The sequence below is a fragment of the Pagrus pagrus genome (genome assembly GCF_965226575.1).
Source record: "Pagrus pagrus genome assembly, chromosome: 1".
Taxonomy (NCBI): Eukaryota; Metazoa; Chordata; class Actinopteri; order Spariformes; family Sparidae; genus Pagrus; species Pagrus pagrus.
Window position 1 is genome coordinate 24,210,245 of NC_140185.1, and position 15,300 is coordinate 24,225,544.

General features: G+C 39.3%; 1 protein-coding gene across 3 annotated transcripts in view; it reads left to right on the plus strand.

The window, feature by feature from the left end:
- Nucleotides 1-3,462: 3,462 nt before the first annotated feature.
- myo1ea (myosin IEa) overlaps nucleotides 3,463-15,300 on the plus strand; it is a 53,428-nt gene continuing 41,590 nt past the window's right edge. For 2 of the 3 annotated variants that reach the window (XM_084353906.1, XM_084353907.1), the window contains exon 1: nucleotides 3,465-3,812. In XM_084353906.1, coding sequence (XP_084210032.1) covers nucleotides 3,810-3,812 — 3 coding nt within the window. In that variant the 5' untranslated portion in view covers nucleotides 3,465-3,809. Of the gene's footprint in view, nucleotides 3,813-15,300 lie in introns of all 3 variants that reach the window. The other variant, XM_084353908.1, reaches the window with a different exon arrangement.

A 15,300-nucleotide genomic window follows, 5' to 3' on the forward strand; every position in this document is an offset into this window, starting at 1 on the left:
CGGGCTCCGCTGTTGACCTGCTTTTTTTCTACCGAGACTTTCTTTCATCAAACTTTCTGAAAAGCTGAAACAAAACACTTACATGCAACATTTCTAACCCAAAGAGTTATCAAACACTGTGCGTCGTAATAAATGTTGTTAACCTTATCGTTTCAAATATAAAACAACGATTATTTTGTTAGCATACATCAAGCACATCACCCGTGGACTACAACTCCCATGAGGCATTAGAAGTTGAGGATTTCGGGTGTGTGTCTTTTTTTTTTTTTTTTAACAATAACTTTATTTCACAAATCAAATCCAAACGCTGGCAGGCACAACAACATTGTATGACTAATGTCGCTATGTATTTAATCTGACAGACTGTCCAGATAAAACTACAATTTAAGTTAAATTACTTACTTACTTTAAACTTAAACACAACCCACAACAGTAAAGTCACATCTCTACAAGTCACAAGCAGTAGGACTGGGCCAGCCCGAAACATATTTACGAGTGAGCAATAACAAATTAAGGGCACATCAAGAAAGGTCAATAAAGCTTATATAATAACATTATACATGATATATCTATAAATCTTTGTCTTACAAGTTCAGTGCCTATAATTAGCTAAATGTTTTTTCACAAACCCAAATTAAAACAAAATAAAACAAGGTGATAAGCAAAATAAACCAGGATTTTCTACAGCAAAACTGTGTTCACTTTAAGATGATGCAAAAGCCAAAAATGTCAGCTCATCATGCAAAACCGTATGTTTTAGGTTGAACTTCCATCAGAAATGTAACTGTATAGATTCTATGCACTAGATGGCACTATCAGTCAATTACTGGAGCCTTAGGGCTGGATACTAAAAGAGATTTAGGCTTGCTGGCTATTGGAAAAGTGTATTATTCTAGGAATTAAAACATCATGTCTATCTATCTGACTGAAAATAGGACTCACACGAGACACCTATTTAAATGTTGGAGTTTATAAAGATCAGATGTCTAAATTGCTTTGGCGTCATCCTTGAATAACATCACTCTGACAACACGGTGAAATATTCACTAGCATCAGTACTTCATTAGCCCATAAACCTTTATAAATGTATCATTATTTTTGTACAGAAATGTATTAAGTTCAGCTATCTTCAACTGACCCCAGTACAGTGGTAAAAAAAAAGAAGATTAAAACTGTTTTTTTTCCCTAATGAAATTCTGTTATCTGGGACATATTAACCTCATGTTTGTTGAACAATATTCCAAACATTTGCCATCAAGTTTCAACCAAGTCCTGAACACATCTCAGTCATCTGACATAAATGACAAAAAAGAATTAGTTAACGCCTACTGTAGATTTTAATGTCTTTGTTTATTCAGTCAGTAAAGATTTAATTTTCATATTGTGCAACCTCTCTTTTAGTATTTAACACATACAGTAGACATAAACCACACGTACCACACACTCAGAAAGATGACCAAAAGCAGTTGAAGGGGACAAAAGCAAAGACAGATAGTCTAAAATAGTAAAATAAAATAGTCTCTATGAGCTTTAAAGGCAGGCTTACAGACTGCAACTTGAAGGCAGTCGGATGATCATGAGGAAGAGAAAGTGGTTGGCATTGATAGTGGGGCTTGATGAGGTGATTAGTGTGCAGACAAGGACAGGTAATGGGCAGAAGAGGGTGCTTGGCGGACCGATGGGGAATTGAATGACAGTTCTGAAAGGATATGAGGTTAGTGTTGCACAGAAGTAGCAGACTAACATGACGAATTATTAGGATTTTCAGTCCTGCCCACTGCATTGTAGCACACAAGCTTATGTCCGTGCAACCACACTCTAGCTCAACGTTTGCATTTGAAAAGATGTATATGTCTACCTATAATGAATTCAAAGCAACTAAAAAATCTGAATAAACTGAATAAAGAAACTGACCCTAAAGGACATCACGGTTTCATACTGTTTTACTTTGTTTATATTTGGCGGACCCTGCCACCTTTCGAGCTCTCAAACAGTGTTCTGGGGACCTTATATCCCTCTTGGGACAGCTTGTTTACTCAATTATAATTTTGTGTTTGAATTTCTCCTCCAAAACTACATAGTGCCCCTTTAAATAAACTTTAATGTAGAATAATGTAAATGGTCACTGCCAGCTTCCAAAATATTGCCGCCTTGTCTGTTTGCTTTGATATTGTTGTGTTGTCATGTCCTTGGCGCTGCTATTTTGACTCTGTCTATTATATTATTATTATTATTATTATTATATTGAATCTCAATGTGACTTCCTATTTAATAAACGTTATATATACTGTTATAAAATAAACAGTTTAATCATTTCTGCCTTTACCTACAATGTCCACTGGGAGGTGACAGAACACTGATCCCAACAGCGTCATCAAACCTACTTAAACTTTATTCTTTTTTTCATCTATTATTCATACATCATAACAGCTGTATTTGTTTACTGGTGTTTGTTGGCACATCTGTTACCTTATGCTAATACAAGCTGAAACACCTTTGTACTGGTCATGATGATAAGGCAGTAATGTTTAATGCAAATGCACACCTCAACATTGACATTTACAATATTCATATTAGGTGTAAAAGTATATCTAAAATATGACTACTGCACACACACACACACACACACACACACACACGCACGCATGCCTACTGCATACAGAGGCAGCTTGTTAGGCAGGTTACACCCAGAGAGACGCCTCACCGCCCAACATCATTTGAAAGCGAGCCTCAGTCTGGCTGGAGACTGGTTGTGAGAAGAAGTGGATACCGGTGCCACCCATACACTTCAAAAGAGGTTTCCTAAAGGCCTTGAGTTGCATTTTTATTTATATGAGGAGGAGGAGTCAGACTGAATTACAGTAGGCTACTTAATTTGTGGACTATACCCCTTTATTTTTTTTTGAATAAATGAATTTATAGTAGACCATCTAAAGTCAGATAGAAGATCAAACACTGGTATAAATCAGAAGGAATGAACTGGATATATACCAGTGATTCTGAGACGGTGAGCAGCATGTGTAGAGGGAAATGGCTTTAAACACTGATCTTTAACTTGACAGGTGCTGAAAGGCTTAATTTGACATTGTTAAAGTTAAATTTGTGTGCAGTAAGTTTAGATAAATGTTGATTTAACAGTCTAACAGATGGTTGCTATGCACAAATAAGAGAGAAAAGCAAGCAAAACAGCAACAATAGTTGAAGAAACTGTTTTTATTGTTAGATTTATTAACGTGACCCACATTAAAGGTGTACAGGACAGCACAGGCAGTATGTGAATACACACTTCAGGCTTGTGAGTTGACTGATGCTGACTTTTTTCTGTGTTCGCCTCTGTTGTTAGGAAGTCCCAAAGCTGCGCATGCCCAGTTGCGTCGCTCCCAGTACCTAATGAATATTTAAGCATTTTCCGCGCTCGGCGCCCTTTGATTGGACCCTCTGGCCCAGTTTCCTGTGTTATGTTTTTGAGCCGATTTTTGAGGGCACTGCTCTCTCTCCCTCTCTCGGTAAATTACCATCCAGCTCCAGAGTGTCTGCTCCCCGCTCCGCTGCTGTCAGTGTCGGCTCTGTGAGCAACAATGGACGGAGGAGGACACCGCTGAGGAGACGCATCCATGCCTTCGGGAGTTTATCGGGAATATCTTGTGTAAACTTTTTGGATTTTGTTCCTCTTGGCTGTACGCTTTAACAACTACAGGTTTTTTTGTTTTTGTTTGAGACGGTGTGAACTTCACTGAGGTTCTCACAAATCAACTGGATCGCGGGGAATACGAGCGAGGAGACTGCGACTGTTGTGTTGAAGACAGAGGATGGTGAGTAATATTTACACCACGGTTTCATGGTTGTTTACTTAATGAAGCCAATAGAATACACATGTTAAACATTGACAGATAACATGTAATTATATTGCTGCCTTTATTGCCATACATGTAATGAATAATACAATATTTCATTTAATGAGACCCCAAAGTTAAAGGTGCACTGTGTAGTTTCAGAAGAGAAAGATCTTCATTGACTGGTTTGTTTATGCCTCAACAAACTCTTTTCTTTTCATGACTGAATAAACAAACTGACCTTAAAGGCCAATATAGTTTCATACTGTTTTACTTTGTTTATATGTGGCGGACCCTGCCACCTTTCTCACTTCTATCAGTGTTCTGTTATTCCTCTCTGAGAGCAGCTTGTTAATTCAGTTATGGAAAAGATAAATATTTCTGGGTTTGTATTTTTACCTCATTAAGATTGTAAATATTAAACATTTGAGTTTCTTCTTCAAAACTACATAGTGCCCCTTTAAATGTGTTTTAAATAGTTCCAGCTCTGTTTTTCATTCACCAAACCTAAAATTATACTCAACTGCAGTTTCTGTGACATAACATGGTAGGAAAAAATATTTTCATTGATCATGTATGTGATAATTGTTGATATTTAGTGTAATTTCATGTCCTCTTTCAACCAATATTTATCATCACTCTCAAAATTAAAGTAATCCTCAGCCTGTCTGACTCTCTCCCTCACCCCGACAGCCCCCTTCGACCGTCACAGAGTTTTTATGGGCTGAAGTGAAAGTAATTAGAAAAGCACTGACCCTGAGCTGTTGAATATGACTGCCTGAGTGACGCCCAGGAAGATGTAATGTCACCGAAAAACATTAGTTGTGTGAACTTGGTCCAGCCTCTTGTTTAAAACCAGTTGGTCTTGGAAGAAGAGGCAGCCAGGGAGCAAGTGTCAGGTGTATGTGTGCAGCTGTGTGTGTGTGTGTGTGTGTGTGTGTGTGTGTGTATTACAGGTTTTTCCTGGTTACTGAATGCCATCCCTGCAGCAGACACGCCTAGAGCTAAGTTATGGAGGAGGTTGTGTGGCCTTGTCATTGTGTTTAGGCAACATTTTCTCAAGCCACAGTCTTCTGTGGCAGAATTCCCACTTTGGCTGTTGAACATAATAACACAGCTGTAACGCAGCATTTCAGACACATTTTTATTTGTCTTTCTGGCTGCTGAGACAACACTTTTGACTAAAGGTTTTATTTGTCTCAAGAAGTCATAATTTTGGCTTTAAATGATCCAAATTAGCAAACATCCTTCAGGTTGTGAGCCTCTTGAATAACTTACTGTCTGTGTTCAGGATGGTTCACTGAGCATCATGAAACCTGTTGCTTTGTTGACATACAACATAAACAATGTCTTTTTAAAACAGGTAGGACTGAAACCTGTTAGCATTCTGCCAGCTATAGTGGTGTATCGAACCTGTAGGTCGGGTTTCCCATGCAAAGACAAACCCAAGGGACAAATGTTGCATAACATGCAGTCAGCATAATAGAGCAGTTGCACTTGAGCCGTGACCTTAAAAATATGTAATATATTCTTGCAGCATTCCTTCTTAAATTCAGCTTTTGTGGCGCTGTTATCACTTACACACTGCAGTTTTTTGAATATTTGCCACATAAGGTTGCTTCAGTTTTACAGTGACTGAACAGGAGCTGTTTTCTTCTTGGGAGGTAACTTGAATGACAGCGGAAAATGCTCTCCAGCAATGGCAGAGTTATGAATATAGTGGCGTTGAGAGAGATAAAACTTCTGAACTTAAAAGACCATAAAGGAAGTTTGGTCAAAATTGTTGGAAACCCACTGTAGGCTTTGTCTTTTGTCTGTCGGCTCATGTAGAGAGTAGTAGAGGGAGAAAAAACAGTCTGATTGTCATCCTAACTGTCTGGACTAGCAGACACCAGCATCGCTCGCTGGTTCGTTCTGTGCCAGATGCTGAATAGCGAGTCAGTATGACAGCAGATGGTTTGCATTAGTTTCTCCTACAGGGAGGTGCGTACTGAGTAACCCCCCTTTCCCTTCATTTCAAAGCTGGCGCTCCATTTTCAAACCGATCACGGCTGTAGAGATTTGCTCAGGAATTCAAGCCCGTCTCTGAAAACAGGACGAACACCCATTCTGTGGACCTGGGGAACTCGTTAGGCTTGTCGCTGTGGTTCACTACACTCACACACTCCTCGTGATCAGTTCCATACGTCTTTGTTAAAAAGATGCCACTCTGTTTTCGCTGCTTTGCTGTTTGTGATGATGGGCCTCATGAGTGTTGACTTTTTCTACTGCTGCACTTGTTGTAAATCAGTCTGGATAAGTAGAAGCTTATAAATCTCACACTGTAAATTCAAGTTGTCAAATACCGTGAAGTTTGTGAGCTTTTCACTTCGTGTGAATAAAATTCTGGTTTTGCTTCTTTTTTGCGTCTGTATTTTTTTTTTTTTAATTGTTAGTGGAAATGCAACATTTCCATGACTTTTATTATTTAATCTTTCAATTTATTGCAAGCAGATGTGGTAGTATTTCTTTTTGATTTGAATTTGTTACTTCATTGCACATCCAGTGATGACATGTTCATCCAGCAGTACAACAAAAAAATTATAGACTCAAGAGATGGACTCACTCTACACCCGCAGTAATTTACTCCATCACTTACCTCAGCTTCTTAATTGGCCGCAATATCTTGTATTTTCCTAAAACTCAGGCACAGAGTCGTGCATCTGCCATCTACTGTGGAACATTTTGTAGCTGAATATAATTTTTTTCTGTTAAAGCACTATATTTTATTGCACTGTTGCTCTGTGCGCATGATGTAAGAGGCTGGGTTACTGACATGTCTGTTATTGTTGGAGTAATATCTTCTTTATTTGTTTATTGTTGTATGGCAGCTGTTAGCTCCTCAAAATTAAACATTAGGGACATAAGATAAGATGGGATGACACCCTCTGGTTTTAATTTTTATTGAGCTAAAATGAACTTTACATGGCAAAGCACTATAATCGTATTGGCACTTACAATAAAAGCATATTTTTATATTCACGTTTCATCAGTGAGTTGTCCGGCAGTGACATCGTGGTGTCGTCAGAGTATTCTTGTAACTGTGAGACGTGATATTCTGAATGCTGGAAGTGGTGAGGTGAGGAGCACCCGGCGGTTTTCTCTCCTTGTGACTCAGTTTGTTGACTGTGTCCCCTGAGCAGTGTGTGCTCCCCTCCTGTGGCCAAGAGGACCGTGTGGTTGTACAGTTTAACGCTGTATACTGCCTCAGCCTTGTTTTAAAATGACCACCAACCAGGGAAACCTTTGCTCTGCTCGTCTACTCATTCATCCACCACTCATTTCACTGTGAATTATTGGGAGAGGATGCAGCTACTTTAGAGGGTCAAAGGTCATCCACAAAGCAGCTCAACCGAGTACTGTGTGATATATTTTCTCAGATATTAACTGGACCTGTTACTCTCTTCGTGAATAATTACACAGCTGTATTTTGTATGAGATATTGTAGGTGTAAAATGTAATTAAACGCCACTGAGGTGCGATGACAGTAATAATGTTTTAACCATGCTAGTAGCAGGGCTCTAATGTCTGTCTGTTGGTCCAACACTTTGACATATCACTGAAATATCTCAATGACTTTTGAAATAATTTGGTGCAGATGTTCATGATGACCGAAGGGTGAATCTTACTGACTTTACCTCCAGCGCCAGCATTATTATGATGACATTTGACACTGCCAGATGGATAGTCATGAATTTTGCTACATTTTCATACCCGCCTCAGGATGAACTGTAATACCTTTGCTGATCTCTTCATGGTTCATCTCGCACCAGTTCTCTTTTACTTTGAACAGGTAATAATACCTGTAAATTATACATTAACTTTGTTATAAATGCTCTTATCTGTGTCAACATAATCCACTAACATCCTTTCATGCTTGTTTAGTTTATTTTCCTTGTTCTTAGATCATGAACCAGTGAAACAGTGTGCTGTTATAGCAGCTATTTGCATGTATGACTTCCCTAAAGGTGGACAGGGAACAAGGTCAGACTCCTTGTCTCTGCATTTGTGCTCGGGTTATCTGCTCTGATAGCTTCCCATTGGCACACACCAGCCCTCTTACTCTATCAAGTGGAAACCTCATTAGTCTTGTTGTCTATGTTGTGGCAGTTTGGCCAGGGAAGTAAAATGTCTGTCATAGCCTAAAGAAAAGAGTGTGATTTCACAGTGATATCCACAAAATATAAAGCTGTACATGTATATTTATGGACGAGACCATGTGAGGAAAAACTGTGCAGACAGTGATGTTGGAGAGAAGTGAGTCAAAGCTTTTAAAAGGCTTGTCAGCTGTTGTGTATCTCGAGAAAGACTTGAACTAACTGAACTGACTGGAAACAAAGTCAAACTTAGATGGTTTGAATTAGTTTGTCTTTTTTGGCACATGTCCCGTGGCAGGGCTGAGTCAGTGCATTACTAACTGTGGAATCATGCAGTGACTGGAGCGTCAGAATAGTATCCTCTTGAACTCAAGGTCATTTTCATCCGTAAACACTAGATTTACAGTGTACTATATGCTCACTATGTCAGCTAAACATAGAAGTCCAGCATTAATAGAGCAGACATGGGGACAGAGCCCACATCTTTTTCCTTAGATTGTCATATTTATCAATTCGCTCGCTACTATCTCTTTTATTCTTCCTGTGGATTTCTGTTTTTACGATTTATAATATCACTAATAAGCCAACACAACTATTTATTTGGACATGATCGGCATTGTGTTTGGCTGCTTCGGTCTGATTCCTCACATTATTGACAGTCTTGCAGCAGCTTGGAAAACAATAACATGAAAACTAAACAAATTGTTGAAATAAAACAAAAATCCCTTTTTTTTCCTGGATCCTTTGGCTGTAAACATCATCCTCATGTGCATTCCAACCAATGTTGAAGTGTAACTAAGTACATTTACTCAAGTTATATACTTAAGTACCATTTTGAGGTACTGTACTTGAGTTTTTCCATTTTCTGCTACTTTAGACTTCCACTCCACTACATTTTGGACGTAAATATCCTACTCTTCACTGCACATTTACTTGACAACTTTAGTTACTATTTGTTTTTGCAGATTACAATCTATTTTATTGGCAATCGGGTAAAAAAATCAGAGCTGTATCAGAAAAAAGGTGAATATCGGATCCAGTAATCAATCGACCCATAATATACAGTACATACATGCATGGAAATATCTTTTACTTGTACTTTCGAATCTCAAGTACATTAAGTTCCAGACAATTACTTGATACTTACATACATTTAATATCAAATACTTTGGCAGGCTGGCCACACTGGCTGTGTGAGCGGCGCATGAACGTGCCGTAACGTTCTTGCTTCTCATTCAGCGTCCATGTTAACAGGTAAGAGCAGCCTACCTGGCTGCATGAGTCGCGCTCGTCAGGTGCGGCTGCAGCGGTGCTTCCTTTTAGAGACATAAAGATTACACACAACAGGTGAACAACAGTTTTCTTTCTGGTGCACTCTTTTTTTCTTTCTCTCCCTTCCGCTTCCGTGCTCTTTCAATGGGGGTAAAGGAAAATCACATCATCATATATATTGACAATCATCAAAGGCAAACGCCATGTAAACAGATTGGGCAGACACAAGCATCCAATGTGACCAGCCTGTAAGACTTTTACTCGGGTACTATTCATATGGGTGACTTTAAATATAACTTTTTTACGACACTGATTGCAGCAGGGTAATATGTGCTATATAACAGGACAGTCACAAGCTTTGTTTCCTGATTAAAATGGGTCCACTGTCCACAGAGAGATTGTGGTTCAAATACAGGAAGTTCTTTGCAAATTGTTTTTCTTATGAACTGATAAACAGCAGAGTTGATTTACTCCAGTGCAAAATGTTTGACATAGCAGTAAACAAATGTAGATTAATGTGTGGTTTAACTGTACTTAAATATAATGTTTACTGTGGAAAATGTCACAATGAGAAATTACATTTTTAAGAACAGTTTCTGTCACCAGCTCATGGGCCTATTTGAAATACAGTGTTTAGTACGATATAGTACAGTTTCCCAATGAACCCTTCTGATTGGAATCCAGCTTTTCTTTTCTTGCACTCAGAAAGCTTGTTTTAGTTTATAAGAGACAAATGAATTACTGATATGAATCCAAGGAAGCAAATCAAGCTGACGGCAAACTTTGATGCGCTTCTTGTTTTCAGTCTCCACCTATAACTTCATAACAAAGGAGCAGACATTTCTGGCCCACTTTCTCTAGACACTCCTGATGACACAGGTCCAAGCTCACCGCTCTGTTCCTTTATGTATTTTTGTTTCGCACTTTAGCACTCCTCTTTAATTAGGGGCGTTACAGCATGCATCATCAACTAGTGCTGGCTGGTACTCCGTTAACCGCGTACTGGGAGGCACTTCAGGGATTTTCTGTGCTGTCAGTGCATGAATATAACAACAGCTGAGTCATTATTTTAGCAGTGCTTTTAATGTGTTCACTTTGGTGCAGTTGATCAGTCATTAAACGTCCCATTCATCTAATACATGCACCACACCCCTTCAACCAATGAAACTGCATGAGAAAGCGCTAAGGCACAATTATAAATATGCAGGTCTTGGCTTATCATCATTCTGTTTGACATCTTTAGCCTCCTGTAGTATTTGAACAACCTTAAAGGCGACCTCTTATGCTTTTTCATTTCTTTTCCTTTCCTTCAGTGTGTTACATTGGTTCTTGTGCGTGTTAATGATCTTGAAAGTTAAAAGCTCAAAGTTTGCGTCAATTGTCTTCTCTCTCCCACAGAGAACGCTGCCCCTGAATTGTCTAAAACGCCTCATCAGTAGTCCCGCCTTTAATTCTGTGACTTTGTGACATCACACTCCATCACAATGTTGCACATTTGCATAATTTATGCCTATAATCACTGTAGAAGTGAAGCTAACTAGAAGCTGAAAACACAACAGAGCCGACTGGAGACACAGTGAGCGGTGCTGGCTCAGGTGTGTGTGAGCTGACCAATCAGAGCAGACTGGGTATTCAGGAGGAGGGGCCTTAAAGAGACAGGAGCTAAAACTGTTTCAGACAGAGAGGGAATACAGTGCTGCAGCACTGGGCAGTGTGAGGAAACCGATATGTGTTTTGAGCATTAAAGCAGGTAAACATATTCTAGTAGTGACCCAAAATACAACCTGAAAATGAGTTTAATATGTCTAAAATCTCTGCTGACTACAAGTGCTGTTTACTGAAACCATGTAGTGTCTGAAAAATGAATTCTTCCTCTTACGTTAAAGCACAGAGTTGACCTTGTCTGACCTTTAGGGACCTTTCTCACAGTAATGTGAGGCATCTTTGACCAGCGTTAACCTTTCAGCACTGTACTCAAGACCCAAACAGTTCTGGCACACGGCAAAAGAATTCCTATAATTTGGTGTGTTTTTACGAGATACATGTCTATTTTCTGACTCAGCCCTGGAGGTCTGTTTCCAGTTTATCTGTTTTAAATTGAGACATTGGACTGACAAAAACACAGAAGCAAGACTTCTCTGATTCAGTTGGAAGCTCTCTTGGTGACATTTTGGAGAATTTGACTTCAGTAATTTGCTCCTCTCCAGGCAGCTGTTTGATAAAGTGAGCCGCCACTGTTTCCACTCGTACTGCTTGTTAGTGCAGATACTAGAGGAGGTTTCTGTCCATGGTGCATAATGAAATGCTGGAGGCATTACTATGTAGTCACAAGCTGGGCTGTTGACAGTCTCAAAGCCATCTTGGGTAAATCGTTTACACACTTTAGAAGATTTCTTCTAAAAAAAAATGCCACATTCTTCGGTTCGATTAACTTGGCGAAAGTCAAATCTGATGAGTCCACGATTCTCCTTTTATCTTCTATGAAGCCGTGGATGCATTCAAATAATTCATGAGTTGAAGGAAACACAGACAGCCCCGCCAAGTTAAGTGGCATTTCACCAAACCAACCACGGCTTTAAACATGATTCACTCTGAGAGGCTTCCTCACCCACCTCAGCGTCAGATTAAAAGAGTTTTCAGTGTGTGTCTATTTTATTTGCATGTATCCGGTTGCTTCTGGGGAAGATGCTGGTTTGGATTTCATTGATTGAAACTTGATGCCCTGTTGTGGCACAAGGCATGGCTATGAATGAGTTTCCACTGCACTTGGCTTGTTTACGTTCAACCACTACTGAGGCAGCTTTAAAATGAAAATGCAGTGCGTTGTGACAAGTCTCTTGTCTAGAATTTCAGCTAAATGCCACCCTAAACCACACTGCCTTTGATACTATATTTTATTAGCTGCCTTGTTGCCGTTGTCATCCGTTTAAGAGACCGATTCAATTTGAGATGTTTAAAATCAGCAGCTCTCAAGTTTCCATGGTTTTGCTTTGCTGGGATAAAGAAAAGTGGTGCCACTGTAAAGCTGAAGCTTTGTTCAGTCTCAGATGTGTTAGAGTTTCAGTTTACACTTCATCATTATGTCCTCTTTCTCTGGGAGGGACGGTGCTCAGCCCTGCCCTGCAGGCACAGCTTGAGAACATCATTACAACCAGTCGGTGCTCATGTTACCAAATCCAAGTAGAATAATATATTTATTTTCATTCTTCTCTTGTGTGTGACCTTGCGCAGCTCAGATCCGTAACAGTGTCAGAAATCTAGACATGGAAACGGAGAGTAAGGCTGGTTCATCTGCCATATTTATACTGTTGTTTCAAACTGACCTGCTCAAGATATAAAGTGTAAATATGTGCAGGTGTTTATCATTTACAGCAAAAAAGTTTATCTTCAATATTACTCACATTTTGTTACGTTTCACATGTCCTGTGAAAGCACCATTTTCAGTGACTCCAAGCCTTTGTATTAATGGGAAGTTATCGTTCCCAGTATATGACGTTAATTACCAGTTCAGAGCTGTTTTGATTGACAATTCTTCACCAAAGTCTGTTGAGTCAGTGGCATTGTGGATGTATTTTAGAGATGAAAGGGAAATCCACTTTAGGACTTTGTGACACAATCTGAATCTGAATCTTTGCTACTCGTTCTTGAAGTTAGATGTCTGAAAATGTAGACTTGAATTTCTGCTGTCACTCTTTAATCAGTCACATCAGACATTCAATGGGTTTTTCCCCGTGGAACCATGAGGTGATTAGTTTATTTGAAATTAAATTAAAGTTGATTTTCCAGCTATGCGGTGAAAGAAATCACTCAAAAATGTTATGACTCCTCAAAGTCAGAGCCCTGTTGACCCAGTGACCTCACACGTTTGAGTTCCTACAGAAGCTGGAAGGAATGAGTAGAGCTAATAGATGCTTGCTTACAAGCATCAGCCAAACAGATGTGCTTGGATTTGTGATCATCAGTTTTTTTCCAAATTCAAATTCTGCGGACATTTTCCATCCTGGACTACACACAACAAATGACTGACACTGTCATGGAAAATATGCAATACAGTAATACGTTTAAAAGAGAGACAGTGTGTAACGGGTTGCTTTCATTCTTCCTCCTCTGTATGGTGTCATGGCAAATTTGACAAAATGTGGATTTGCTTTGCCAAACTTTAGCCATCTAACTTTTTATTTGTCTTTGATTTTGAGAAAGTCAAAGCAGCAGCATAACTTAGATTTAACCTGGACAGGTATTACTGAAACAAAGCTGAATCTCGCTGGGGTGTCACGCCCTCTCAGCGTTTCGCCTGTCCGTTTTTTAACACAATAAAAACAGCTGCATGCCTTTACACATATGAAATTACAGTTATAAGTGTATATATATTTTTCCCAGCTTTAGTGTGAACAGAGTCTCACCATTTATCAACAGTCTCAGTTTAGAGAGAGCTGTGCAGCACCAGTTTTCTGTTCTGTGTAATTCAGTGTGGATATACTCTTTAATCAAGTTCCAGCCTCATCTGGAGTTTCAAGCATTACTTAAGAGGTACTTGTGTATGTGTGTGTGTGTGTGTGTGTGTGTGTGTGTGTGTGTGTGTGTGTGTGTGTGTGGCTCAGTGTGACCTTAATGAGCATCCCATCCCTCAGAAGTTCAGACCGGATCAGATTGTCTCACACTGTGGGTCACTGCTCCTCTGACACCGCACATACACCCTCCTCTACTTCTACTGTGTCTCTCATCATTGTTATCTTCTCCCTCTCCCTTGGAAAGGCCAACTATCTCAGTCAGCAGTTTCTAGCTGCATCTGGACCGATTACACACAGTGAGTGATCTTGGACAAAGTGCAAACGCAAGCAACAGAGACCAGGTGGAAATGCTGTTTAGAGAGTAGTACCTCCTTAAGCTCTGTTTAGTTAAGATCAACCAGATATGTTTTGGATTCCAGCGAGGAGCAAGTCAAAATCAACCTACGCATTACCGGTGTGAACGTGTGTTGGAGCTATTTCCTGATGCCTTTTGGCACAGTTAAAGAGTGGATAAGCAATTAAGGCACTTTTAGTGGTTTGAAAATTGTTTTCTGTAGCAGTACGAGACAAAAAGAGTGACTCATGACATGAATATTCAATGTTTGCTGTTTGATCAGTGTTTCGGTATTTTTCATACAATTTACTGCAAATTATATACAGTTATTTACGACATATCCTTTTGTGAAGGATACCATATTCTTTACGTTTGCTCTCGTTTTATTTTGGGATGGCAATGAACTTGCAGAGCAGACACTTGGGGGCCTTTTCTTGTTAGGATAGATACCATGTGGCTGTGTGATTACACAGTTGTGAGCAGGGACTCTTTGATGCATTCAAGGAAACTCAGAAATCAGATGATTAGAGAAAGATAATTTAAATTTAGATTTAAAACATTTGCTTTGGTTTTCCAGAGGGACAAAGTTTCCAGAAATGTTCAAACTATCAGTGAGTTTTCCAGTCGCTGCCCACAGCTACAGAACATGACTGTGTGACAATTATGTAACGTAGTCAAACAAAATAAAGCCGACTCAGTGTAGCTAGTGTTAGTCTCACTAGTTATGTTGGAAGTTGGGCTGTCAAGATATCATATTTTCACTGCGAGATAATCGTGGCAAAACAAATTCACAATGATGATATACTATCTAAAGAAGTGGCAAATAAATTACCCTCAAAATAATATATTATATAATATAGAGAATATTTAGAGATTCCTTTGTTTGGCAAAACAAAACAAAAACCTAAATTAGTTTCATAACACAAAGAGTCTCTTTGGACGCCATGACTGGAATTATGTTGAATTTGTGCTTTAATTTGTGGCACATGTTCACCAAATTAGATCACTCGGGTCTTTATCCTTGGCTCCGTCACCAGCAGCCCTTTCACCACACAGTCGTCAGCAAATACTCAAAATTATTTGGAAATGGCCGTCACATCTGAATCACTGCAGTTGGCCAGTTAGTCAGTGCCCAACATCCACCACCATCTAAGGCCATCATCTTTTCTTTGACCATCACTTGCTCTTTAACCTGAGCTTTAGAGATCTCAAAC